This window comes from Enhydra lutris, unplaced genomic scaffold (genome assembly GCF_002288905.1).
Source record: "Enhydra lutris kenyoni isolate GAN:26980312 unplaced genomic scaffold, ASM228890v2 scaffoldscaffold12, whole genome shotgun sequence".
Taxonomy (NCBI): domain Eukaryota; kingdom Metazoa; phylum Chordata; class Mammalia; order Carnivora; family Mustelidae; genus Enhydra; species Enhydra lutris.
This window is the reverse complement of record NW_019154096.1, coordinates 53574711-53602483: the sequence shown is the minus strand read 5'-3', so window position 1 is coordinate 53602483 and position 27773 is coordinate 53574711. Positions and strand designations below refer to the sequence as shown.

The window sequence follows — 27773 nt, the reverse complement described above, 5'->3', positions numbered from 1 at the left end:
TAATTATAATCAATGATTTTTAAAAATCTATTATTAGTATCATCAATAATAACATGTTGTTGTGTTACGGCTGAAAACATTGCATTACTAACTTCAGACTTTTATAATGGATGACTGGTTTAACAGAGATCAAACAGTAGTTTTAATACCATAGTACCTGCTCTTGCAGCACAGAACCTGTGAATATTATAACAGCCAACTTTGATATTAAAGTTTGTTTTACCACAATTCCTTCTTGTGGCAACCAATGTACCTCTTGCTCTTGCAACTGAAGACAATGAAGGAAGAGCTGACTTCAAAACCAGTTGCCTATCACTGACTGCTGTACGAAAGACATTCTGGATAGTGGTCGGTAAAGAAAGCATAGCCATTTCTAAATGCCAGTAGTTCCCAGCATCTCTTTTCCTTCTGAGTGGAATGAAGTCTGCAAGCACTGACTGGTGGGTCATTCGACCCACGAGGGCCTGGAAAGGTTTCAAGAATAACAGAGGTCATGTAATTGCCAAAAGAGCATTAGCCACTCAATCATAATGGATAATTAAATGACCTACATGATTCCTGAAATAGCTGCTCTATATTTGGTCTATTACTTGCGTCCCTCAAGATAAGCTACTCGTCTGGTCTGCCTTGACCCAGAGAAGTCCAACCTGCGCCTGAAAACTAGCTGCATGCTTCTATTGCTTTGTAAATCCGCCCGCACCCCCCGCACCTCCAAGTATCATGCCCCACACTATGCTTTCAAGAGGACACACATAAAAAAAATCAATCTTGTATCCTTCTCCCTATTGTGCTCTCTGGAATACAAATGACTAAAGCAAAGAAAAAAAATTAGTAAATTCCTGGTTTAGATCTTTAGGGGATAGAAGAAGAACATAGGAACCACAAAGAAGGAAAGTCATGATAAAAATTTTTTTTAAGTTTTTCTCAATACGCCTCCAAAGAATTTTACATTTGATTATAAAGCTAGTCAGGGCAGCAAGTCATTAAAACTCCAATTGCCTGGACTGCATTTTTGATGGTGTGGGCTATTAGAATCTTTCCTGGCCTAGTTTTTTAGTCCATACAGAAAGCAAACTGCCTCTCAACAAAATGAAATATACCAGGAACCAATTGTTTATATAATAAAAGTAGCAAAAGGAACAAGAATCTCTGTGCGTCACATTTTCATCTTTTAAATATTGTTCAACAATCTCACTATGATATTTGATTAAAGATATAACCAAATAGAAGCTAACAGTATGAAATAGTAAAAATGCACAGAAGTATATGCTTCTTTAGGAGAAAAAGGTCTGCCTGTGGCCTCAGAGTGGCTGCATATCAAGCAAACACAACAGAAAGAGGCAAGAGACAAGTAACCAAAGACAACTACACAATAATGGCAAGAACAAGGCATGTGAGGGACAAAAGAGCTCACATTTAGAATACCCTGGAGGCTAGTAGGATTTTTCCGTTTCCACAGGAAATTATGTAGCTTGAGGCTACTGGCTACCCTGATCTCTTACTAGTACATGAATGGCTTATTAAACCTAGAACATATCTGTTTTAGTTAACTTCTGGGCAGGGAGGGGGCTGGAGGGGGAGAAGAGAACAAAATGTACTTAAATGCTGAATTTTTTCTCCAGGCTGAATGCCTTTCATCCAATAAGACATTCAAAGCAGTGACCCAGCAAATGGATTGAAAAAGCAATCTTCCGTCCCAGTGCCACATTATCATTCCTATTCAGTATTCTCCATGAGATATCTCAATCAGCTGTGTGTAAGTGACAACGCAGCCCATTGCTGGGTTAATTAAACATTTGACTTTAACACCCTCCCCATCATTAAGCAAATAAAAACAGATAATTCAAACTGCACTTCATCCTCAGGGTACACAACACACATGTCAAAATTAAGAGAGTCCAAGGCCTCTGGGGAATTCTGTTGGGGCCATAATCAGTTTAAATCTTATCTGGTTTATCAATTATTCTATTGATTAAACCAAACTGGTTATATACAACTCCTCTGCCACATGGGATTGATGTCAGCAGAGCAAGAAAATAACTCCGGGAGGTTCCAAACTGATTTAAAAAGAGACCAACAGACAGACCAATAATAGTCGATTATTACATACCAGTGATCCATACACTGCAAAGTTGATTCTTAGTTTCAGGCGGGTGAAGTGAACTGTTTCCAATCACTATGTCCCCTTTGCTATACCTCAGAGCTGGCTTGAGTAAATTTATGTCTTGGAAGATCAACATATTTTCTACTGATTTAAACAGAAGTACCATGCTCAGCAGCTGAAATATTTTATAGAAACTAACCCTAAACTGTAACACAATCTCAAACAAGGAAAACTAACATTTTTTCTCAACTTCTTACCTGTCTGCATGTCACCAAAAACACACAGGGATGAAAGGGGACATACTTGAAAGTTGATTCTTCTAGAAATATGCAATTACCCAACTATTCCAGTGTCCCCAAACACTGTATTTTTGAAAAAAGGGAATCTAAAAAATCAAAAAGGACCTTACCATAGATACAAAGACATGACTCCTTTTATTAATTCCAAAGGTAAAAGTCTTCAAAGCCACTAATAACAACGAAAATACAGAGCTGTATCTTCAAACGAAATGTTGGTATCTAAACCCCAACATACCAAGTTTCTATGGATTTTTAAAAACACAATTTAAATATTCCCTTGCTCAATTCATTGTGTAATATCCTTCAAATGTCCAGAATCCTTATCATAAGGCCATGCCCTACTATATATGAGAAAAGCAATAATAAAACCTACTAGCAAAAAGGAGGGGTAGAGGAAGAGGCTATATTACACCTGATATTTGTACATTTGTACCTATGTTCTTCAGAAACAAAATTTTTTTACTGCTATGTTGGCACCACATGTGCAATCAACCATAATTTAACTTATCTCCTTCAGATTTTTTGTTCTCCGGCAGACTAAGTAAGAAACCTGCATTAGCATGCTGTATTCTACACTCACCACTAGAAATACTGAGGGTGCTATTTGTAATTGTATTCTTTTTAAGAGGTTTGTTCTCTGCAGCTGTTTTCTGCTTGCAGTGTATTTTGTGTAATCAGCACATCATCATAAATACATTGGCTGTTCCCCTGAGGGTAGCTGTCAGTGTTTAATTTACAGAACAACCTGGCCAATGTGAATTTTAACACTACAGCACTAAGGCAAGGAGTTACCACACTCTGTGAAAAACAGGTTTCTATGAATTTTTATATCAAGGGCTGGTCCCAGGACAATTTAGGTGCTAGAAATAGACTTTTTAAAGAAGCATTTTATACTTCATATACAATGGACTCTTTCCCATTTAGAGCCTTAGAAGAAGCCCTGAACTAACTACCAAACCACAAGTGGGCATTACCATTTCTGGAGACAGGGACTGAAAATCTATGATCCACCAGCAGGAGGCACTGTAATAAATGTTACCCATCTCTTTTTAAGCTAAACATAAAACTACCAAAAACAACACTGCCCCCTTAGAAGGTATCCAATGGCATAAGGAAAAGTCATTTAGGAGAGAGACTAGTCTGAAATATGGGTATGACTCTTTCTGAGATGAGTTATATGTGATAGGAACATCAGTATACAGCTTCCTTACGCTGCTATTAGGCCAAACCTCTAGTTCAACAAATGGGAAAAATACATTAAACTCATGGTTATTCACAGTAGTAGGTCCCCCAAGTTATATGCACAGTGTCTGGTACATAGGTTCTCAATAAATGTCTAATACATAACTATAAGCTCCTTGAGGACAGGGTCTGACTCTTAATTTATGCCCGATACTTTGTACAGTACCTGGCATGCGGAAGGTACTCTATATATGAAATAAATGGAATTGTGGCTAGTTGTGAATGGCAATGTTGTTTGTAAAGCTTTAGAGCTATATGATGTCAAAATACAATTTTCTAAATCAGTAAAATGCCCTGACAGCCTACAGAGTACATATCAGGTATTTGTTATTTTCATCAAAGCCATTTATACAAAAAAACCTAAGTAGCTCAATCTTACAATAAAAAACAAACTTGCCTACAAAACACTGGATTATTTCAAACTTACATTTTATTTTAATAAAGATTATATAGAAGAGATTAAAACTTTTATAATACTTATATATATAGTTTCTTTCATACTGTAAAATTAAAAGATCATTTTAAATGCTCAGAAAGGTAACCAATAGCACTTCTCTATTAGTGAAGTGGTATTACACACACGCATACACATTCTATAAATCAAGAGATTACGCATATGTATTTTTCTATGAAGGGTTATTTTACAAGTTAGAATGCTTAAACTGAATCAAAACAACAATTCATGCTGAGTTCTCTTCATTGTGTTTGCTTTTAAAGTTGTACAGAATTATACTTCCCTGACGCTTTACAAAAAGCATTAAATTGTAACTAACAGATTCTTTTTTTAGAAAAGGAAGAGAATTACCTACTTCACTCCTGAGAATCTCAAACTTGCCCAAATTTGTGGTAAAATTAAATTTTAAATGATGAACTAGCGCCAACAGAGATTTGTAGAACTTGTTCTGATACTGCTACAATTAAAATGTTTTTCCTATAGCAATCTTGAAATTTTTATAAAGCATACTCATGTATAGCAGAATTTATTAATACTTTTACATTGATCTCAGTATTTTAAAAACCACAAAGAAATTTTATTTAAGAACATTTATTTAACATTCTTCTTTTCTGTGATGCTAAGGCATTTCAAAAAAGTAATTTTTTTTTACATTTGTGTCATATGAAAGGCAAAATAAGAAAGAACATGATCCATTAACTCAGTACACTGGATTTGTTTTCACCCATTATATTAGAGGTTAGAAGTTTTAAATTCAGTTGAATACTTACAACTTAATACTTCTTTTAAAAATTTTTGTGCCTAATAAAACCTATCTTAATTTTTAATGGAGAAATTAATCACCTTCTTTCTTCTTAGATTTAGAATTACAAAAATACATCATGAGACCTTTTGAACTAAACTGCATGGGGTTAGACTGAGGTCACACCAGATCAGAAGACTGCATTCTCTCTTCCCTGGAGACCATGTAGTAGTTCCACAGGCTGCCATTAGATAGCAGCACAGTACACACCATCAGTCATATCTCCCACAGATTCTCCCGTTAAGGCTGGAATTAGCTCAGTTATACACACACACACACACACACTCTAATTCAATTAGTGCAGTCGGCAACTCCAGAAAAGAGTAATTCAATTAGTGCATTGTGGAGCTCTACAATACCTCTAAGCAGATGTTCACCATCTTCAGGAACTGGAGCTAGGTTTAAAATACCTGTACCAGATATGCCACTACATTATGTCATTTTTCAAAGTGCTTACATACGCTTTTCTGGCTTCAAAGAAAAGGTAAGGAAACAAACCCAGGCTAAGTTCCTAGAGATTTCTCTATCCCCTATACCAAAGAAGGATTTCGGTTTTAGGCTGCAGTAATTAAATTACATAATCCAAATTATGTTCAAAAACAAGATGTTTCCCTGTATATTATACTACTACACACTTTTGCAGCACTGCCTCTAGTTATGCATGCCACATTGTAATGAGAACACTGTCAAGGTGGAATGTACTCACAAGGAAGGACAACCAGAATGATAACACCTTCCACCAAAATAAGAGGTTATAAAAATGGCAGGAATGAATACTGATATTTTCCAAAGAAATACTAAAAGAAGCAGGAATATTCACCCTGAGAACAGAAAATATAAGCAACATGATAGCTATGCTCAAACATATAAATATATGAACATGAAAACAATGACTCTGTTTTACTCTGAAAGGCAGAATTCTATTCACTAAATGGACAAAAAGTTTTGACTCCGTCTTGAGAGAACACTTTCTTATAGAATCAATAGTGATAAAGATAACAAGATGCCTCAACAAGTTAGGCTTGGCAGTGATCAAGCAGAGATTACATGATCCCCTGCCAAATATTTCATAAAGGACTCCTATATGCAACAAAATGGCTTTTTATATCCGTCCCAATGCTGAAATTCTAAGGTTCTATGAATACACTGATTTTTGTTCTTAAGACAAGCCTGGACTTTGGGTAATAAAGCTAATCATTATTATGGAGGTGTGGCTATATAAAAGCCAATGGGCTCAGGCATTTTCAAGGTAACTGATGCATTAATACACCGAGAAGAAGAAATTTTGTACAGTTTCTCTGTGTTAAGATTTAGGGGACTTCATAAAAGTACATATTTATGGCCTTAATTCTTTGATAAGCACTTGCACACCTCTTACTCTTCCAAGATTGAAAAGAATGGTTTGTTTTTATTCATCCTCAAGAAATCAGACAATGAGAAATCATTTTCTCTAACAATGATTTTTGAACTCCCCCACCCCAAATGAGTCAAGACAGTGGGTTCTCAGGGTTCTCATAGCTTAAATGCAAATCTACATCAATATTTATGCTTTAAAAAATAGAGAGCCATACTTAAGTCAACAGTAACTAATTCTCAGTATTCCTCCCTTTGGTCTTGTACTGTATTTTGTTAAGTGAGGACCTAATTCTGGGTACAAAGGAGCACAGCATTATTTTACAAATATTATCTCCTCTCTTTCCAGCATGACCTCAAAGGACAGAATTTTAAAATGTCAAAAATGACTACCACCATTTTCCCAGTGCATTTCACTATGTATTTATGATAGAGACTAAAACTCTCCTGCCTTTCACGTTTGTGCGAGAGCTAAGCTTAATGGCTGTCCTTTAAAAACATCAATATTGCTAAAACAGCAACAACTATCAACAGTGTTAATTCAAGTACTTTCAACACAAACTCCTACTTTTTCATTCTCCAAAAAAATTACAAAAGGTCATTCTCACTTAAAACTTTACTGGTAGGGGCGCCTGGGTGGCTCAGTGGGTTAAGCCTCTGCCTTCGGCTCAGGTCATGATCTTAGGGTCCTGGGATCAAGCCCCACATAGGGCTTTCTGCTCAGCAGGGAGTCTGCTTCCCCCTCTCTCTGCCTACTTATGATCTCTGTCTGTCAAATAAATAAAATCTTTAAAACAAAACAAAATTTTACTGGTAAGGTCCATGCCCCCTAAATAAGTTAAGATAATAGCCCACATCTATTGATAGAGGAGTTTTCTTAGGAAGAAAAAATCTTAAAAATATAAAATATTTGTTATTTTAAGATATACTGCAACTGAAAACAAATAGCAACAGAAAACACATTCTACTACTAGAAAAATATTTACCAAAAATCTCTGGTTTGGCTTTTTCAACAAAGATTTTCTATCCATGTGCCATTAAGTTGTGCTAATGCAAACATAATGGTTCCTTCATATGACCTATTCATCAACTTTACTATAAATATGAATTTTGCACATTTAAAAAAGTCCTTTTTCTTGCTAAAAAAATTTTTTTAAAGATTTTATTTGTTTATTTGACAGAGATCACAAGTAGGCAGAGAGGCAGGCAGAGAGAGGAAGGGAAGCAGGCTCCCTGCTGAGCCGAGAGCCCAGGACCCTGGGATCATGACCCGAGCTGAAGGCAGAGGCTTAACCCACTGAGCCACCCAGGCGCCCCTCTTGCTAAAATTTTAAGTCTTTCATAATGAGCCACTTCCCAAAGACACTGGATAATTAGAGCAATAAATAACACAGCTGAATAGAACTGAATAGAACTACTGGAATTTGGAGGTGACTGACAATACTGTTAAATAGGAGGCTACCTATATAGTAGGCTATCAGTTTAACTATGTTAATCCACCTCTTCTCTTTACCCACCACTGCTTTCCCAACCTCCCACCTCCACGGAAACAGAGCAGACACCTAAACTGATTCTTCCTTACAACAGAGTGTTCCATAAACCCCCAGATTAATGAACTAACCCAACTTCAGTCTCCTATTGCCCATGCCTCACAGCCTGCACTTATGTTCCAGTGTTAAGTTTATTTGGCTCCATCAGCCCAGTTCTCTTTAACATTGTCCCTTCTCATGCATTTAAGGCAACTACCTCCAACCCCATCAATGAGAGCAGACAAATGGGGGAGAAAGGAATGAACTGCAAACACCTCAAACAAGAAAGGTTGCTTAAAAAACCAAGTGTCACATTCTGACAGTTCAATATTTCATAGCCAATACAAGGAATGTGCAACGACACTGCAACTTTAAATCTTTTCCTCCTATGTCAGTCTCTCTTTCTCTCATTGTAATGCCAAAGGGAACAGCAATCAGAGTGGAGATGTTCAACGTGATAGAGGTCAGGACACCACCGGATCAACGTACCAGAAACACGACCTTGTTTATTTTTTTTTCCACAGTATTATTGTTTACAGGGTGCTTTGCTCGTGTACCTTGTGGTTCTTAGCTAAAAGATGAAATTACAGCCCAGGATGAAGCGCTCAGGCACACATCCAATTTGTGTTTCCATCTCAGAAAACAAAAAGCTTCTAAGGCCCTCAGGCTGCCATTCAAACTTGGAGGCTGACATTTTTAACAGCATGAACCAGAGACTGGCAGAGAGAATGATATAATGCATTTCTGACTTGTCAATCAAAGACCTCACCTCTGCTGTCTTGTAAACAGTTGGGGGCCATCTAACTACATTCATAAACCTAGGGAGAGCTTACTGCCAGCTGGGGTGCTGGAGCCACATGCTCTGGCTTCTATTCACCAAAATCATGATTCAGTTTTATAATCTCACTGTAAATAGCGCATAGGCACATTTCCAGGACTACTGGAATAGAACCAGAGTAGGGAATACAAAAGAGATTCTGGTCAAATACTGTGTTATTTTCAAGCTGTTGGAATCCTGTACCCATTTTATCCTCATTTTACCAATTCCCCCCAAAGGACTGCACTATACTGCAACTGAAATGCTTAAAAAAATTAATGGCCTGCCAATCTGAAAATCTAGAGGAAATATACAAATATCATATTAGAAATTTCCCTTATGTTTTATTATCAGTAAAGAAACAGGCACTCACCTAAAAACATGGCTCATGCAAAGGGGAGAAACTGCAATGAACAACAGCAATTGTATTTTAGTGAACTAATTATGTGCTTTCTTTCAAATATAAAACTTTACATGTTATACAAAAGCTTTGTATTTGCTAATCTGAAGTAGTGCACTATGTGTATTTGTGTGTGTGCATGCGAAACATGCAAACAAAATGAGTATTATTCCTCTAGTCTTTCCCTTCTGTGTATGACCTCTAACACAAAAAAATTAGACCAAATCAAGCTAAGATTCAAACTTTTTGCTAAAGGATAATATACATACACTCTTTCTTAATGTCAGTTTTACAGGGCACAGAATCCCAATTTAAATCATATCAAGACACAGATACTAGGTTTGCAACAAAGGTCTTGAGGATTTGAATGGTACACCTGAGAACTTTAAAAGGCAGATGACAGATAACCCAGCAGGGGAAGGTACACTGCAACAAGCCGTTTCATAATGATGTACTACATCTTAGACCCAAATAACTATTTCAAAATATAATAGACTTAGTCTCCAGAGGACTGGGCCAGAGAATATAGAAAAACTCAAAGCTACTCAACATCACTCTCAGGAAAAACAAAACTCATGGGTATCACTTCCCAATAGGAAAGTATCGAAATTCTTAAGAGGCCTATGCAGCTAAACAAGTGAATTTTTTTCCACCAATGAGGCTGTCATAAATAACCTGGGTTTCTCTCTTCATGAAAAATGACAAGTAAGTTTCCTAAATGCTGCCTATCTACCAAGATTGCACATCTTGACAGTCCACATAAAATACCAAGTCTAGAAACTAACACAAGGAAGGACAGCAAGACAATAAAACACTACGACATAAAGCAGAACAATAGTGAAAGACGGTGCAAAAGGCTCTGCCAGTCCAAAACCACCAACAATGACTCCTGAACAGCACAAAAAGAACTCCTATGATACTCTGGTCTCTACTCAGCACAAAGATGGCAGTAACAAGCAGGGAATATGGGAATATAAAGAAAGTAATAGCATCTTAACTACCCACAGCAAGAATTTGTCTGATAAGGACAGTGCAACCACAGAGGCTCTCATCACCCTTAGTTTTCATCAATTCCATTCTTCCAGTCTGTGCTTCCTAACCCTGGGGCAACCCCAGGCCCTTTGGGTACCTGTACTCTTCCTCTGGCCATTAGGGGTCATGTTGAATTTAAAGCAATTAGGGAAAATCCAACATTATTTAACATAAAAGATAAGCCCTCTTTACAGAACAACCCGACCTGGGATCGAGCCCCCACGCATCCCCCCCATCTGGCTCCCCGCTCAGCGGGGAGTCTGCTTCTCCCTCTGCCCCTCGCCTCTGCTCATGCTCGCTCACTCTCTCTTTATCTTGTTCTCCCTCTCAAATACATAAAAATTAATAAAAAAGTTTTTAAAAGAATGATTAGGAAAAAAGTTTTTAAGGAAATGATTGTCTCACAATAAAATAATCTGGTTTAATCTAAACACTGGATGATGATGCACATTAGCCTGTAAATGAACATTACCAGCATCACAGGCATGTCAAAATACTCAGCAAAACTTGAAATAATTAGTGTATTTAAATAACCTAAGTGGGCATCTTGAAAAATAAATCGGTCCTAACGATTCCTCCAAGAAAAACTACTTCCAGGATAAGGTAAAATGCAGCAAATTCAGTTCATCTCTCCTTTTCTTAGTGAAATTTGTATCAACAAATGTTGAAAGGGTAGAAGCTGAACAATAAGTTCCAGTGTTAGCTAAAATGTTTTTTTAAAATCTATAGTTATAATTTCCTTTTAAGAAATGATCATCAGGGTCTCCTGGGTAACTCAGTCAGTTAAACATCTGCCTTCAGCTCAGGTCATGATCCCAGGGTCTTGGGATCCCCCAGCACTGGGCTCCCCGCTCATCAGGGAGCCTGCTTCTCCCTCTCCTCCTTGCTCTCTCTATCTCTGTCGCTATCTCTAGCTCTCCAAAATAAAATCTTAAAAAGAAAGAAAGATAGAAAGAAAGAAAGAAAGAAAGAAAGAAATGCTCTTCAATAATATATTTCCAACATTTTGCACATGTACTTTAATTTTGTGCCTAATCAAGCCTAAAGGGTCGCTTTCAGTATGCTTAATGAATTCCATCTTTTCTCTAGACTGTTGTTTATCACTACTATCATCATTTTAATTTTCCCAGTGTCTATTCTTTCATAGAATAAGGGTAAAATGCAATAAAATAGTCAAATAATTGCACAAACATACACTGCTGTGAAGATAAAAATGTTGACATCATTGAAACTGAACTGTTAACTGGCTTGCACTGCCACTACTTAATAGCTTGAAATGTATATTTGTTCATCAACAAGAGTCCAAATTCAGCATACAAAATCTAATTCAGAGGGGATCATCATAGTGTGAGACGTATGAAAGCCAAATGTGTAAAATTTGAGGAATGCCCATAAGTTTCAGCATGGTTTCATTTTTTCCATGTATATGTACTGTGGTCTTTGGAATGTTTAATTATCATGATTTCTTTCTGAATACACAACAGTTGTGTGTATGTATGTGTAGGTACCATCAGCAATTTGATACTTTCTCTGCTCCTACTCTATATATGTTGATAGTTTTCTTCAAATTATTCAAGTCCATTCATTTGTTCGACAAAAATTCATAAAGTACATACTATCTATCAAACACTGTACTTGACACTGGAAATATAAAATGAACAAAGCATAGTCCTCCTCTCAAGAAATTCAAGTCTAGTGAGGGAACACTAAAATAGCATATCAGTGCTATAACAGAGGCATCTATTGCATGCCCTGGGTACAGATGTTCTGATGAGGTTAAGGGGGAGGGTGAAAAGATCGGCAAGGACCTTAATCCTAGAAGTAAAACTACCTGAGTTGAATCATGAGATAGTTAAGAAGCCAGGTAGATAAATGTGGGAGGTAGGTGCTAGAGAGAAAAGGTGTTTTCTGCAGGATTCTCCAAGTAGGGAGAACAGAATTTGCAAAAACACAGATACCTAAGAGAACACAGCACCTTTGGAGAACTGCAAATCTGAAATGGCTAAGAATTACATGAGAAGAAAGTGGTGTCAAACCACTCAATTACATGAATGGTAAGCCAAATTCAAACTTCGTTCAATTTACAAACGTGAGCAACTGCCATGAGTTGCCATGAAAGTGACTGATGAATGTAGAATTTGGAGAACAGGATATAGTTAAACTCAAAAGTATCAGTTTCAATAAAGTGATAATATCTAGGAGGACACTTAAAATATTTCTTCTTGGGGCACCTGGGTGGCTCAGTGGGTTAAGCTTCTGCCTTCAGCTCAGGTCATGATCTCAGGGTCCTAGGATTGAGCCCCGCATTGGACTCTCTGCTCCAGAGGGAGACTGCTTCCCCCCTCTCTCTGCCTGCTCTCTGCCTACTTGTGATCTCTCTCTGTCAAATAAATAAATAAAATCTTTTTAAAAGAATTTCTTCCTTCTTCTTGTATTTCCTACAATACTAAAATTTTAATTTTTATATGATTTTACCTTAAATGGAATAGAAAGTGTTTTAAATCTAAACTACATTTGCCCACACATGCCTGTGTGTGTACATGCATGCACAAATGGATGTCATTCCAGATTAAAGGAAACCAACATGATGATTATCTTAAAGGGCAAGGATTATGGGTGATACTTTCTTGTTTATATGTTCACCAAATAATTTATATATTCTACAGTAAACAATAAATTAGTTTTATAAGCGGGGGGAAATGTGTGTTTCCCCACACACATACAAAATAAAAGCATTTTTTATTTGTCCTTATATGTGAATTTTTGTAAAGGCTACAGCTGGGATAAACATAGGTCAAATGTCAACATACGGACAAAAAAGAACTGAATTTTTATTATACAGAAATTATGCTGTAATGAGATTATTCATATATGATGGGAGGGGTGCACATCACCTAGGGCTTGATACGCATTTCTAAAATGGGAACTTTTTCCTTAATAACATTGTTTTCTGATTAAGATTTGAATGTTAGTTTATAGTCAAGTGTGATAAGACATGTTGCCCTAAAACTTCAAATGTAAAATGAAGACTTACATAAAGAGATACATTCTGAATAATCCTTAGTACAGTACTACGGTTCCATTTTAACATTTCACTTAGCAGATGGTTAAGATTTAGTAGCCCTCTAAATATTCTTTTTTTTTTAAGATTTTATTTATTTATTTGACAGAGAGAGATCACAAGTAGGCAGAGAGGCAGGCAGAGAGAGAGAGAGAGGAAGGGAAGCAGGCTCCCTGCTGAGCAGAGAGCCCCACATGGGGCTTGATCCCAGGACCCCGAGATCATGACCTGAGCTGAAGGCAGAGGCTTAACCCACTGAGTCACCCAGGCGCCCAGCCCTCTAAATATTCTTAAACAATAAAATACACTGTCTCTCCTAAAGTCAACCTTCAACAGTTTGAACCTTTGACAAGGGTCCCTTGCTGATATTAAAATATTATATGGTTCATTTAGCTCAAGATTTCCCTAAAATACTATAGCTACACTTGACACCTAAAATATTCTAAGGTCATATAAATCTAGTTATATTCTTACCGTTAGAATTTCTCTTCTTTCAATGTCTAAAGAAAATAAAGAATCTTAATTACTCAGCTATTTTTAGGCACTTTCTCTCTACTGCTCATTCTCATTTAATATCATAGACAATAAGATCACCATTTGCTGAGGATGAGCAAATGATTCCACAATAGTACATCCACTGTTAATCAACAGAAATCCTCTTAATCACTCATATACTTTCCAGGACAAACCAATGGAATGATGAAAATGAAAATATGTTCAAATTAACTATGTCCTCATAGACTCTATTTACACAATATTTTCTGCATCTTTTCTGTCACTAGCTTAAAATGTATGGTGTGAAATGTTAATAATCAAACCATCCCAATACTGCCATTTCCATCTGAGTTACTGATGATAACCCAACAAACTCAATAATGATTCCAAGGCTCTTCTTTTTCTATTGTCATAAAATTTTGGCTTTGAGGGTACTTCAAACTTACTAAAGGAGTGCAGTGGTTTCAAAGAAAAAAAATACCTTGAAGCTATTAGCAGCTCACTTCCTTAAACACATTTGGCAATATTACTAAAATGAGTATTCCTTCTGGGATAAGCACTTTGAAGAACTACCTGATCATCTCTCTTTAAGTTTTTATTTTAATTCCAGTTAGTTAACATACAGCGTCATACTAGTTTCAGGTGTACAATATAGTGATTCAACAGTTCCATACAACACCCAGTGCTCATCACAGCAAGTGCCCTCTTTAATCCCTATCACCTATTTCACCCACTACCCCCCACCTTCCCTATGGTAACCAGTTTGTTCTCTATAGTTAAGAGTCTGTTTCTTGGGAGGTGCCAGGGTGGCTCAGTTGGTTAAGTGACTGCCTTCGGCTCAGGTCACAATCCCGGCGGAGTCCCAGGATTGAGTCCCACGATCGAGTCCCACATCGGGCTCCCAGCTCAGCAGGGAGTCTGCTTCTCCCTCCACCCTTCTCCCGTCTCATGCGCTCTCTCACTCTCCCTCAGATAGGTAAATAAATACAACCTTTTAAAAAAAAAAAAAGTCTGTTCTTGGTCTGTCTCGCTCTCCCTCTTTTATTCCCTTTGCTCATTTGCTCATGATGTCACTCATGTGGAATTTAAGAAACAGAACAATTCCACATGAGTGACATCATACATGTATTTGTCTTTCTCTGACTTACTTCACTTAGCATAATCACTCTCTAGCTCCATCCATGTTGCTGCAAATGGCAAGATTTCATTCTTTTTTATGGATGAGTAATATTCCATTGTGTATATATATACCACATCGTCTTTATCCATTCATCAGTTGATGAACACTTTCCATTTGACTTTTTTTTTAATGGAATATACTACTGATACACACAGCGGAATCGGTGGATCTCATAAACATTACACTGAAAGTCAGACCCCAAAAATCTATGATTCTATCACATGAAATTCTAGAAAAAGTGAAACTAACCTATGAGAGTATGTTGATCGATGTTTGACTCATGGGCAATGGGAAAACTGGCTGGAAGGAGACCAAGGATATTTTCTTGGGTAATGAAAATGTTCTACAGCTTGATAAGGGTGTGGTTACACAGGCAGACAAATTTATCATATTTTCATTGACTTATACAACTAGTATCTATGCAGTTCACTGTATGAAAAATTTACTCCAATAAAAACATAAAGGTATACAGTTAATATTTTGGGGGAAAATGAACTAAAGTTTTGTCTAGTTAATTAATAAAAATATTATGCTATTTTCTGGGGGAAAAAATAGTCATGGCAGGTTAGAAAACTAATTTATTTCCCTCCAAAATTCCTTTTCTCTCAGAAGTGAGTATAAGACACCAGGGGAATATTATATAGATTTAGGAAACCAATTCTAGACTTGCCAGAGTTTTTAGAGTAAGAGTATACATAAGCTTTTATTTTCTAGCCATCCCATCTGTAAAATGGGTAAACAATCTTGCCTACACCCCAAGGAAGTCACACAGATTAGTAAATTACAACTTGGCACAGTCCTAAGATCACTCTGGAATAAAAAGGCTAAAAAATTCAGTATTCTTACATTCAATATTTTACTATTATAAGACTCCTTCCAGGCTAAAATTAAACTAGTGAGTATAACTGCCACTGGCAAGATAGGCCCTGTCCCCATGCAACATTCGAAAAGGTAGCTTACATTGCTGAACCAGAAGCAGAGAGTTTTGCGTTGGAGTACTTTAATACATTTTTATATTGCATATAAAGCACATAAGCATAAACCAGGAAGATGCCTTGCTGAAAACTACCTTCTTTGTGAAAGCAGGCTGTAATTCTGAACAAGTTTTCAATTTTCACAGTGCTGCTAGGGTAAAACATTTTAAAGAGTTTAATTTTTTACAATGGATTCAATGACATAGGATTATCTAACAAAGTAATGGCTAATCAATAGAAGGTTTAGTTGTCAGGTGAAACATATAACACACTAAAAGGGATTGATTGCCAGACTTCTCCTTATTTACTAGAAGGTATATATTTAAAATGACACAAACTTGTTACCAAGCTGCATTTCTTTTAACCTTGCAAAAAGCTGCTTAAGAAATCTGTTCAGCAGCCCTATAGCAAAACAAGATATAGTATAATGAAAATGGCTAGTGATTGGGGGGCAGGAAGCAGGGGAGAGGGGGAGACAGGGACCTTCAGATATATGGTCACATCAAATCAAGTCCCCAGCAAGAATATGGGATAGAAAAACCAAACTACAAGGCAACATCTAGGGAAGCTGGAACTGGGCTTTAAGAACGCCACACTGATGCTACCCAATCTCGTTCAATGGATGCAATGCTGTATCTGTTCTCATTCCAAGTTACTCTTAGGGCAGATTTTAAAAAGACTCATATAGAAGGGCACAATAGGCTCCCCCCCCCATCTTTTTGTTTTTCTTAAAATGGTACATCCACATTAAGCACTGAACACAAAAAGAACTGGGTCCATATGGACTTCGACCAGCATATAAGCTGTTTCCTTTATAATTTATTCACAATATCTCAAGTCTCTATATGAAAATACACTATTTTATGGTCATTGCAACCCGGGAGTTCAATAATATTTTTTTCTACTAAGTCAGTGATTACACAATTTATCAAAGAATGATTACACTGAAATAAAAATAAAACAAAACACCAACCCCCTATACAGTCTTCCTTCCTCAAAGTAATTTTAAGAAAGCCTGTTATTAAATTGCTTCTTTTTGAAGAAGGGTTTTTGTAGCTAGACACAAATTGCCAAACCATGTTTTTTTTAAAAAGTTTATTAGACTCTAAAGGATTCAGCCAAAGAGGGAAGTTAAATAAACAAATCACTTCATCAGACTTGGAAAGATCACTTTTGTCTTACTTAAGAGACCTACATTAATTACCTTTAAGGTCTTTTACATGGACTATTTAAAATAAATACAATTTATTTATTTATTTCAAATGAGGTGCTTCTTCCAAAGTATTAAATAATGTCTACAAATGCAAAAGCATTTTTATAAATAGGTAATTAAAACAGATGACTAAAATTAAGTCAAGCTGCAAAACATTACCCAGGATGCACTGTGATTTTTTTTTTTTTTTTTTTTTTTTTTTTTTTTAAAAATTTTATTTGTTTTTTTTTTTTTAAAAAAAAAAAAAAATTTTGGGGGGGGGGGGGGGGGGGGGGGGAGGTAGGAAGTTTCATAGGGGAAAAAAACCACACATATATAATGAAATAATGCCAAACCCCAAACTAAAGTATTTACAAGATAGTCCCTTAAGCATAGTTTGTCATATTGCAGTTACACCTTGCCTACTGCCAAGTCAAAGTGCTTACTATTGCCACTAGAGGGAGAAATGTCTTAACACAAAGCAACGGCAGATAGGGAATGGGTTTTCTTGAGCAATTATCAGAACAAAGCTCCCCTGGCTGTGTGTACCTTCTAATTACTCAATACAATTAAAATGACTAACCTAAAACAAATAGAAAAAAAAAAAAAACTTGCCTGGCTAATATCAGGGACTTCATTAAACCTTTCCCCTCATCAATCAAATCAGAAAGAAGGGAATGCCATCATATACAAACATTATAGAGCTATTAAAGGAAGTAAATTCAGTGAGTTTCTTTTTTTTTTTTTTCTAAAGGAAGAAAAGAAGTGGCTCTCTTGAAAAAAGAAATGTCGTGGTATTTACCCATCTGGATGCTGCTTGAAAACAAATTGTCCTCCAAAGAGCAGAAATACAGTGTGTTTTCTCTCAGTTCACTGGCTTATGAATGACTTTTTGTTGTTGTTGTTGTTTTGTTAATACACACTATAATGTCATTTTCTGTGTCAGTGATGTGCTTTTTCCTCCTACTCATCCAACTGTATAAAGGAGCTATGCCAATCAGACCTCCATGCTTATATGGGGCTGTTTAGGTTCTTCACTGCTGTTTTTTATGGATCTAGTTTAAGGTAATGTTTAGAACAACACGGGAATTTAGGGGCATGGGGGTAGGAAAGGAAAATATCTACTTATTCCTTCTGAAAGGCTTATGTAGTTCCCTTTATAAGGCCCAGTCATTAACAGAAGATGACAAGAGTCATTTTTCTTTCAGCTGACAATTGTGACATTTTTCCAGCAGCACGCAAGGTGTTGAAAACCTGGCAGCTGTTACCTCCTGGGATGAAGATACTTTTTTATCCTCCCTTGACAGTTTAACTCAGTGGGTCAGCACCTTTAAAGACTGCAAAGTATCCTTGAAGAGGATGGGAGCTTGAATTACTGCTCCCTCCCTAATCAATGTAAACCCTCACTGCAGGTGAAGTCTCCATCTATAGAGGTGCATGGGGGAGGAAAATGTAATGCCCTGAGCCAGATGGTTTTTATCTTGTTTTTAAAGAATAAAGGAACAAGCTAACAAGGGAGACAGCTACTTTGTTAGCTTCTTGGCCTCTCTCATGGCTTTGCATCCCCAGGGTTCCAGCTACACAAGAGAAAGAATACAGAAAAACGTAAACACTTAAAGAAATATAACTAGAGGGCTGGCATCATGCTGCTTTCAAAGAGTTGAGAGAGCTCTACTCAATGCTTTATTTATCACTGCCCACGTTCTCAGGATGGTAAGTGGACACATACACAAAGGGAATGGGGGATGGGGAAGGATTAGATAGAGGTCACAATTTACTCAATTACAGAGAAAGGCAGGGCTGACAGATCCTATTAGCACCAATGTGAAGCAAAGAAGAAGTTGCATGTTGTAAGGCTACATTTTCAAAAAGTAATGAGTACTTTCGTGTATCCTCCCAGGCCTTTGCCCTTGTTTGCAGATATGAATAAAAGCACTGAAAACAGTTGCTATGGTTTCCTTGGCTTCACGTTTTAGGAACAAAAGTAGAAAGAAAATTGTAGCCACTGTACATTCTTTAAACAGAAGTTCACACTTAATGTGGAGAAGTAAAGAGATTATTCCCAAATTCAGAACCTTAAAAGGATACACTGCTTCTCTTTCCTCACCAACTTTCCTGCCTTCTGATACTGGAAATTAAATGGAAAAATGGGTAATAAAAAATGGCTTGGTGACACTGACGGCAGTCACCAAGTCTCCTGACTTTCTCCTTCAATATTTTCTTTTTCTGCTAACGTCTTTGTCAGGTTTTGGAATTATGGTTACAGTGGCCTCATAATACAGTCAGGAAGTGTTCTTTCCTTCTCTGTTTTCTGAGTTTGTACAAGAGTGAGCTATTTATTCCTCAAATGTCTGATAGAATTCACTGGTGAAACCATTTGGGGGCCTTTTGATAATGTGATTTCTTTACTAGACATCAGGCTATTCAAATTTGTTTCACCTTGCATTGGTTTCAGTAAGTTGTATTTTTCAAGGAATGTGTCCATTTCATCTAAGTTGCCAAAACTGTGGTTTAAAGTTATTTATAATATCCCCTCATTATCCTTTAAATGTCTGTAAGAATTGTAGTGATGACCCTTCTTTCCGCTCCTCCATATTTTTAAATAACTCGAAGTTACCAGGCAGTGGTCATAGTCTATCTTCACCTGCGACTGTATTTTAGAACAATATACGTGAACTATAAAATCAGTTTAAAACAACACTAAACTTATTAGAATTTAACTGAGCATTTTCAAATCAATAGTGAAAGAGTTCCTTGAAATCCCATTAGAAATATCTGCAAAAGAATCTCAAGGGATTGGCCTACATGATGCAAATCCTACTTACATCAACACTAGGTAAAAGGCAGCCTTGACATCTTTTTATCTGTATTAACTTGACTAAAGTGGGAGGGGGGGAGGGAGCAAATGGCACTTCATTATTGTCATGCAACAGAGAAAAGAGGGAGTTTAAACAGCTTATATATTATGTCCTACATTAAAAAAATCAGCAGTGGGGTAATCAAGTTCAGGGCAGTCCTGGACAGCTGCCCTGTGACCCGCTTCTATTGACCCCTGCTATTCATCACTCTTCCCTAAGATTGAGAAAGCAAGCTCCTAGGGAGTGACCACCACAATAGACAGACACAAGCCAACAGTAATCTGGTTCGAGCAAAAAACCAGATGGCACTGCAATAAATTTACAAATCTGCATTCATAGGGCTGTTAAAACACCCAGAAGCTAAAAGATTCAGAGGGCCCCAGGAGGATCTCCTACTTCCCTGTTTCTAAAGGCCATTTCTCTTTCCAAGAACACTGAGTTCATGCTCTTCATAAAGAGAATAGAGATAAAACCCTTTACAAAGAGAGGAGGGGAAAAAGCCTCATGACCTAATTAATCTCCAGAGCTTGGATCTCAACACTGAATGACAGATATTAGAAAAATCATTTTGGAGCACTAGGAGGAAAGACACAAACAAAAACAAAATGGTTGTTATATTAAAGTGGAGAGGGTGAAGCAAATCTGCTAAAAAGCTATGAAAAAGCCACAGCATATCTCTTTCAAGTACTGCACACAACGGATCTTGCAAGTAGAAAATGATTCAATAATGTATGCATTTATTTTTAAAATGAATCAGATTAGTCCCATGTGTGACCTGCTGGTCCATCTGTATGTGCTGGACTTAATAGGCACGATTCTCTCTCTTGCTTCAGTTTGAAGTATGAGAGAGATAAATTTAGTTTAATTTTCAACAGATCAGCCTATCCATTTTCCAAATGGACCATCTGGATCAGCCTATTAAAATTAATTTATAACTTTGCAGAGTGAAAATTCGTTTGTTAGCTTAAATAAAGTTGCCAAAACTTTTTGTCGTGTCATTGTTTTCTGACAGTTGTTTCTGTAGAGTGGGGAGAGACTTTCTCCCTCTAAATTTATCTTACTCAATACTGTCCTATTTATTTAGTTTTAGATTATCAGCTGTTTGTCTCCAAATAGTTAAAGCTGTAACTGCATAGTATCAATTACTAATCATTCAGGTTTTTTACAAAAGCTTCCTGAATGGATTCAGTTCTACTTACTAAACAATTATTTTTATCAAAAAGGAAAAGTGCCCATCCCCAAATTTTTACCATATAGTAAATAAAAAATGAGTATATCACAGTTTCAAGTACTTTTTCCCTATGTTAACACTGTTATACAAACTTGGAATCAGAAGGCAGAAGTAGAAACGCTTGAGCAACATTGAGATCTGGGTTTTAAATCACTCACGAGCTCATAAGCAAGTCACCTAAGCTCCCTAAGTCTCCATTTTCTTCATCTATAAATCGAGGCCCTATCTACCAACTCTGTAGGGTGAATGTGAGGATGGAATGAAACAAATACCAGGTTTGTGGTGGACACTAGACAAATATCAGACCTCTTTTCTTTTTTCCTAAGAATAGTACCGTAAGTGGAAGTAAACTGAAAATACTTTGGCTACTGCTGGTGCTCATCTTATCCAACCTTACACTAAAAGTGAAGAGGTCGTATACCTATTCTCTGGCAATATTCTAGTGAACTTGTTTTTGTTGCTATTGGGGACAAAAGATGTTAGAGGTTGCTGCAGGCAGTGAGAAGAGCAAATTTTTTAAGCAAATGTTTCTGGACATTTTCATTTTAAAAAAGAGGGCACCATGGAATTAACTTTCAAAGCAAAATGTATTATCTTTGGGGAGTGGGGTACAGTGAGGAGAAATTTTTTTTTTAAGTTATCATCATCAATAATGGCCTTTACTTTTAGAAAAAACAAACAAATACTGCTCAGACTAAAAGGAGCTAACTTCACTAGAGGCAGATCCCTTTTGACTGTTAATTAAAAAAAAAAGTGTTAAGAATCTCAAAGGAAAGTAAGTTTAAAGCAACTATTCTACTATCTGCACTTAAGAAGCATTTCAAATTATTTTTCCTGAACAAGAAAACTTTTCTTTGGTGTTGTTTTCACTAAACGTAAGCAATCAACCTTTCCTCTACTTGTACACCTAGGATATTTTTAAAAGACTGGAAAAACAATGTTACCTGATTGAAATTGATGGCTGTAAGCCACCTCAACTTCAGAGTATTCTTAATTTAAGCTCCAGTGCTTAACGAATGGCAAATTGAGGGTTTTCTGTCTTTTCTTCTGTTGTTGGTAGCTTTTTATTTTAAGACAGACTGAATTTCATACCTGTCTAAGTGAATTCTTCTCTGGTATTATCTTCCTAGGGGGTTCGCCATTATTACAGTCTTCTCTCTCTGAGGAATTCTGTGAAAGAAAGTAAGCTTTAATTCAGTTCTCATTATCTTCAATCTTATTCTGTGGGAGTAAACTGAATTACATTTCTAATTCTGTAAGCTAGAATACCATGTATATTTATGCATTTATTCACTTGAAGATTTATATACATACAGACATACACTTACATAAAGGAAAACATATGCCCATGTATATAAATAAATTTAAGTAGGGACTTAGGTGGAAAGTATTTCATCTATTTTTAAGCACTGTTCAGCAGATCACAGTCATTAGGAATCTAGTTTATTGGTCTTTGAAAATGCAGGTGACACTGGACACGAGAAAGCTCCAGTTTATACTTAGCTGGTAATAACTTAAACCATGATTATTACCTTCTATTTTAAATAATTAGTTTTAAACTATAGTAAATGTTTGGTCACTAGAAATTCTCAAAGTCTGGATCCTAAAATAAATAGTTCCTTCTCTTTGTCCTCTTCTCCGAATTTTTCTTTTATTAAAAATAACATAGTACTTAGCTCAAAACAACATAATTTCATCAATGGTTTAAAATTACAGTCCAGGGGTGCCTGGGTGGCTCAGTGGGTTAAGGTCTCTGCCTTCAGCTAAGGTCATGATCCCAGGGTCCTGGGATTGAGCCCCTCATCAGGCTCTCTGCTCAGCAGGGGCCTTCCTCCCTGCCTCTCTCTGCCTGCCTCTCTGCCTACTTGTGATCTCTGTCTGTCAAATAAATAAATAAATAAAATCTTAAAAAAATAAATAAAATAAAATAAAATTACAGTCCATTCTTGCCACTATCACCTCAAACAGCAGCTAGAAGACCATAAATGTCAATGGGATTTTTAAATACTTAAGAACAGAGGAAAAAAAAAAAAACAATCCAATTGAAAGCAAGTTCAGAATTCTAAGTATCAACAGAGTAATAAAATAGCAACCCATGGGATGAGAGAAAATATCTGCAAATCATGTATCTGATGAAGGATTAACATCCAGAATATATAAGGGTGCCTGGGTGGGATCAGTTGGTTAAGCACCTGACTTTTTTTTTTTTTTTTTTTAATTTTTAAAAATTTATTTATTTATTTATTTGACACAGAGAGAGAGAAATCACAAGCAGGCAGGCAGTGAGAGAGAGGGAAACAGGCTCCCCGAGGAGCAGAGAGCCTGACGCAGAGCTCAATCCTAGGACCCTGATATCATGACCCGAGCCAAAGGCAGAGGCTTAACCCACTGAATCACCCAGGCGCCCCGAGCACCTGACTCTTGATTTCAGCTCAGGTCATGATCTTGGGGGTCCTGGGAGAAGCCCTTCATGGGGCTCCATGCTCAGCAGGGAGTCCGCTTTAAGATTCTCTTTCTCCTCCTCCCTTTGCCCCTCCCTCTCATTCATGTGCGCACATGTGAGAAGTTGTAAAATTAAACAAACAAAAAACTCCAAACAACCCAATTCAAAAATGTACAAAGGGGGCACCTGGGTGGCTCAGTGGGTTGAAACCTCTGCCTTCAGCTCAGGTCGTGATCCCGGGATCCTGGGATGGAGCCCCACGTCGGGCTCTCTGCTCAGCGGGGAGCCTGCTTCCCCCCCACCCCTCTCTGCCTGCCTTTCTGCCTACTTGTGATCTCTGTCTGTCAAATAAATAATCTTTTTTTTTTTAAATGTACAAAGGACTTGGATAGACAGTTCTCCAAAGAAGATATACAAATGGCCAACAAGCACATGAAAAGATGTTCAACATTACTAATCATTTCAGGAATGTAAATCAAAACTACATGGAGACACCACATCACATTCATTAAGAACACTCTATCAAAAATAGACAAAACCCAAAATATATATTGGCAAGGATGTTGAGAAATTGGAACTCTCATGCACTGTTAGTGGGACTATAAAAGAATTGAGCTGCTGTGGAAAAGAGTATGGTGGTTCCTCAAAAATTAAACAGAATTATCAGAGATCCAACAATTCAGTTCTAGGTATATATTCAAAAGAACTGAAAGCAGAGTCTCAAGAGATAATGTGTACACCTGTGTTCATAACATGGAAGCAACCCAAGTGTCCAATGACCGATGAAGGGATAAATAAAATGTGGTGTAAATGGAGTATTACTCAGCCATCAGAAAGGATGAATACCCAACTTCTGCATCAACACGGATGAGACTGGAGATTATGCTAAGTGAAATAAGTCAAGCAGAGAAAGTCAATTATCATATGGTTTCACTTATTTGTGGAACATAAGTAACAGCATGGAGGACATTAGGAGAAGGAAAGGAAAAATGGAGAAGGGAAATCGGAAGGGGAGCCAAACCATGAGAGTCTATGGACTCCGGAAACAAACGGACAGTTTTAGAAGGAAGGGGCAGGTGGGAGGATAGGCAATCCTGGTGATGGGTATTGATGAGGGCAAGGATTGCAAGGTACACTGGGTGTTACTCGTAAACAATGAATCATAGAACACTACATCAAAAACTAATGAAGTACTGTATGGTGACTAACATAACGTAATAAACATAAGTAAATAAATAAATAAATTATTTATTTATTTTAAAAATTTATTTAAAAAATAAAATAAAATGTGGTGTAATATATCAATGGAATAGTATTCAGCCTTTAAAAGGAAGGAAATTGTGGTATATACCACAACATGGATGAACCTTGAGAACATTATGCTACGTGAAATAAGTCCGTCACAAGAAGATAATTACTATATGAATCTACTTACATGAGATACTCAGAGTAGTCAAAATCATACAGAAAGCTGAATGGTGGTTGCCAGGAGCTGGGAGAAGTGGGGGAATAGGGAATTATTGTTTAATGGGTACAGAGTTTCAGTTTCACAAGATGAAAGTTATGGAAACGGATGAGGGTGATGGTTGCAAAATATAATGCATATATTTAACACCACTGAACCATAAACTTAAAAAATAGTTAAGATGATAAATTTTATGTTATATGTATTTTACCACACTACAAAATAATTGGAAAAAATTTGGTAATCAACACATATAAGTCACCACCTGCAAGGCAAAGTACGGAAAATCCAAATACAAATTACTTGGGTTTTATTTTCCACAACTACATTCATAGTGTTAATATTTTTAAATTTGCAAGTTTAGAAAAATTTTGATATACTCATTACATTACATATACTCATCACATTCTAACTGGGGAACTACTTTTAGATGCAGAAATTATTTCTAACATGAGTTTATGTGAAAATTTTCATACAACTATGACATTATTAGTATAGGATCATAACTCTATTTTAGATATACCTTTTGTTGTTTCTATCAAATATTATATTTTAAAAGATATTTAAGGATAAGCAGCATGTAAACAGTGTCATTTTAAGACCCTGTACCTCTGTGGCTAACATCTGTATACCTTGTGCCTTGCCTGTAGTTGGTGTGACAGGCCCGCATTGTAAGGTGTTCCTTTTGGGCAGAAATCTCTTAAGTAATGTAGTCGATTTACAAAAAAAATTAGAGGCACAGTGGAAGTAATGACTGTAAAGTAGTCCAAATAATGAAAATAGCAATATATGCCACTTTAAGATAAACAGAGGAAGGGAAAGGTCAACAATAAACCCATAAAATCAACTTGTATATTTAACTTTTAAGAAAAATAAAGTATAAATGTTTTAAATGCTAAAATTAAGTGTTTTATGTAATACAAACTTAAGCCAGTATTCAATTATAAACTTACAACATGCAAGTAACTTCCCCAGACCATGAAGTTCCACCTTCCTTTAAATACAATATCATTTATAATCCAACCTGGTTTAATTCAATGCAAAGTCCTATATTTCAACGTTAATTATGTTTTGTTAAAATGTCATCATAATAAACTTGGAAACATAGTTACTTTTTGGCAGAAGTCTGCAATAGTGAAGTTATTATGATCACATTTTTTAGTCTATAGGTGATGGGGTGAAACCAAATTGATGGTAAACTATGTACTAAATTACATAGTGAAAATAGTAATGTGAACATAATAGAATGAGCAGCATCTAGCCCATATCCACAATTTTCCTCCTCCCGACCCTCTACTTTATCTGATTTAGATGAGGAACTATTGAGTGGGTATCCCGAAATTTATTACCTTAAAATAGAGGTAGGGACATTAAACAGTCATGATACTAGGAGGAAGGAGTAAGACACCCTTCTAATAGTGAAGAAGAGAGCCAGAAAGCCAGCAAACAGATAAACAGTTCACAGTCTTGAAGATGGAAGGAAATGATGAAACACCCATGTATACCGAAGTGGTTACCTCAGTGGTTCTCAAAGTTTGTGTGCTCTCCAACATCACCCAGGCTCTCCTCTCAGGAGCACAGTTATCCCTCTTATCTTTATCTATGGTGCATCCCAATAAGTCATGTTCATAACTGGACTGGTCATCAAGCTAAATTATGTCCAGTAAGTTCTTTTTAAGGGTAACCACTTGATGCAAGCAAGACTCGTGCCACAAATTAGTGGGTGAGAGTTAGACAAATAACAGGAGTGTTACATGATCTTAAAATACGTGTTCATGAGGTATTTAATATTACAAAAGGAAAAACAATAACCTCACAGTGGAGAGATGTGGTAGACACCACCTTAACATTATGTGCCTCCTGGGCGCCCAGGTGCCTCAGTTAGTTAAGCCTCTGCATTTGGCTCAGGTCATGATCCTGGGGTCCTGGTATCAAGTCCCGAATTGGGCTTCCTGCTCAGAGGGGAGCTTGCTTCTCCCTTTACCTGTCCCCCTGCTTGTGATCACTTACTCTCTCTCTCTCTCTCTCTCTAATAAATAAATAAAATCTTCTAAAAAAATTATGTGCCTCTGATATGATGTACTGAGAACACATTACTACTTCTGAGGAAACCTTGCCAAAAACACATAATCTCAATCTGTTCATACGAAAACATTAGATAACCCAAATTACTAGTCTGTACTTAACCCAAAAAATGTCAGAGTCATGAAATAGAAAGACTGAGGATCTGTTTCAGATGAAAGGAAACTAAAGAGACAGGACAACTAAATACAACCTGTGATCTGACATTATTCTGGGGGGTTAAAGCAAAATTGATGATAAACTTCTCTATACAGAATTATATAATGAAGAATAGTGACCTGCATCTAACAGGATGAGTAGTGCCTCTCTAGGCCTTACCCACAATTTTCTTCCTCCTGATCCCCAATTTCATTTGATTTTGATGGGTAACTACTGGGTGGGCATCATGACATAATGGTATAAAGCATATTATTGGAACAATTGGGAAAATCTGAGTAAGTTCTATAGATGAGCTAATAACATTGTATCGATGTTAATTTCATGATTGTTTCCTCACTTTTAAAATTTACATATAGAAAAATCCACTTGTTCTGGTGTACAATTATGTGAGTTTCAGCAAAAAGCATACAGTTATGTAAATACCATCATAATCAAGATGTAAAGCAACTCATCATTTCCCAATTCTCTTGCACTGCCCCTTTATAGTCAACCCCTTTTCCTCATAATAACAGATTTTTTTCTCACTAATTTTGTCTTTTCCAAAATGTCACAAAATAGAATCATATAGAATATAATTTTTTAAATCTTTTTCCACCTAGCT

General features: G+C 36.6%; 1 protein-coding gene across 1 annotated transcript in view; it reads right to left on the bottom strand.

Moving 5' to 3' along the window:
* Positions 1-27773, bottom strand: part of LOC111145162 (beta-transducin repeat containing E3 ubiquitin protein ligase) — a 218970-nt gene that overhangs the window by 97086 nt on the left and 94111 nt on the right. Inside the window, exon 3 of the mRNA XM_022499860.1 lies at positions 22116-22193. Within this exon, the coding sequence (XP_022355568.1) occupies positions 22116-22193 (78 nt within the window). The remainder of the gene's footprint in view (positions 1-22115; positions 22194-27773) is intronic.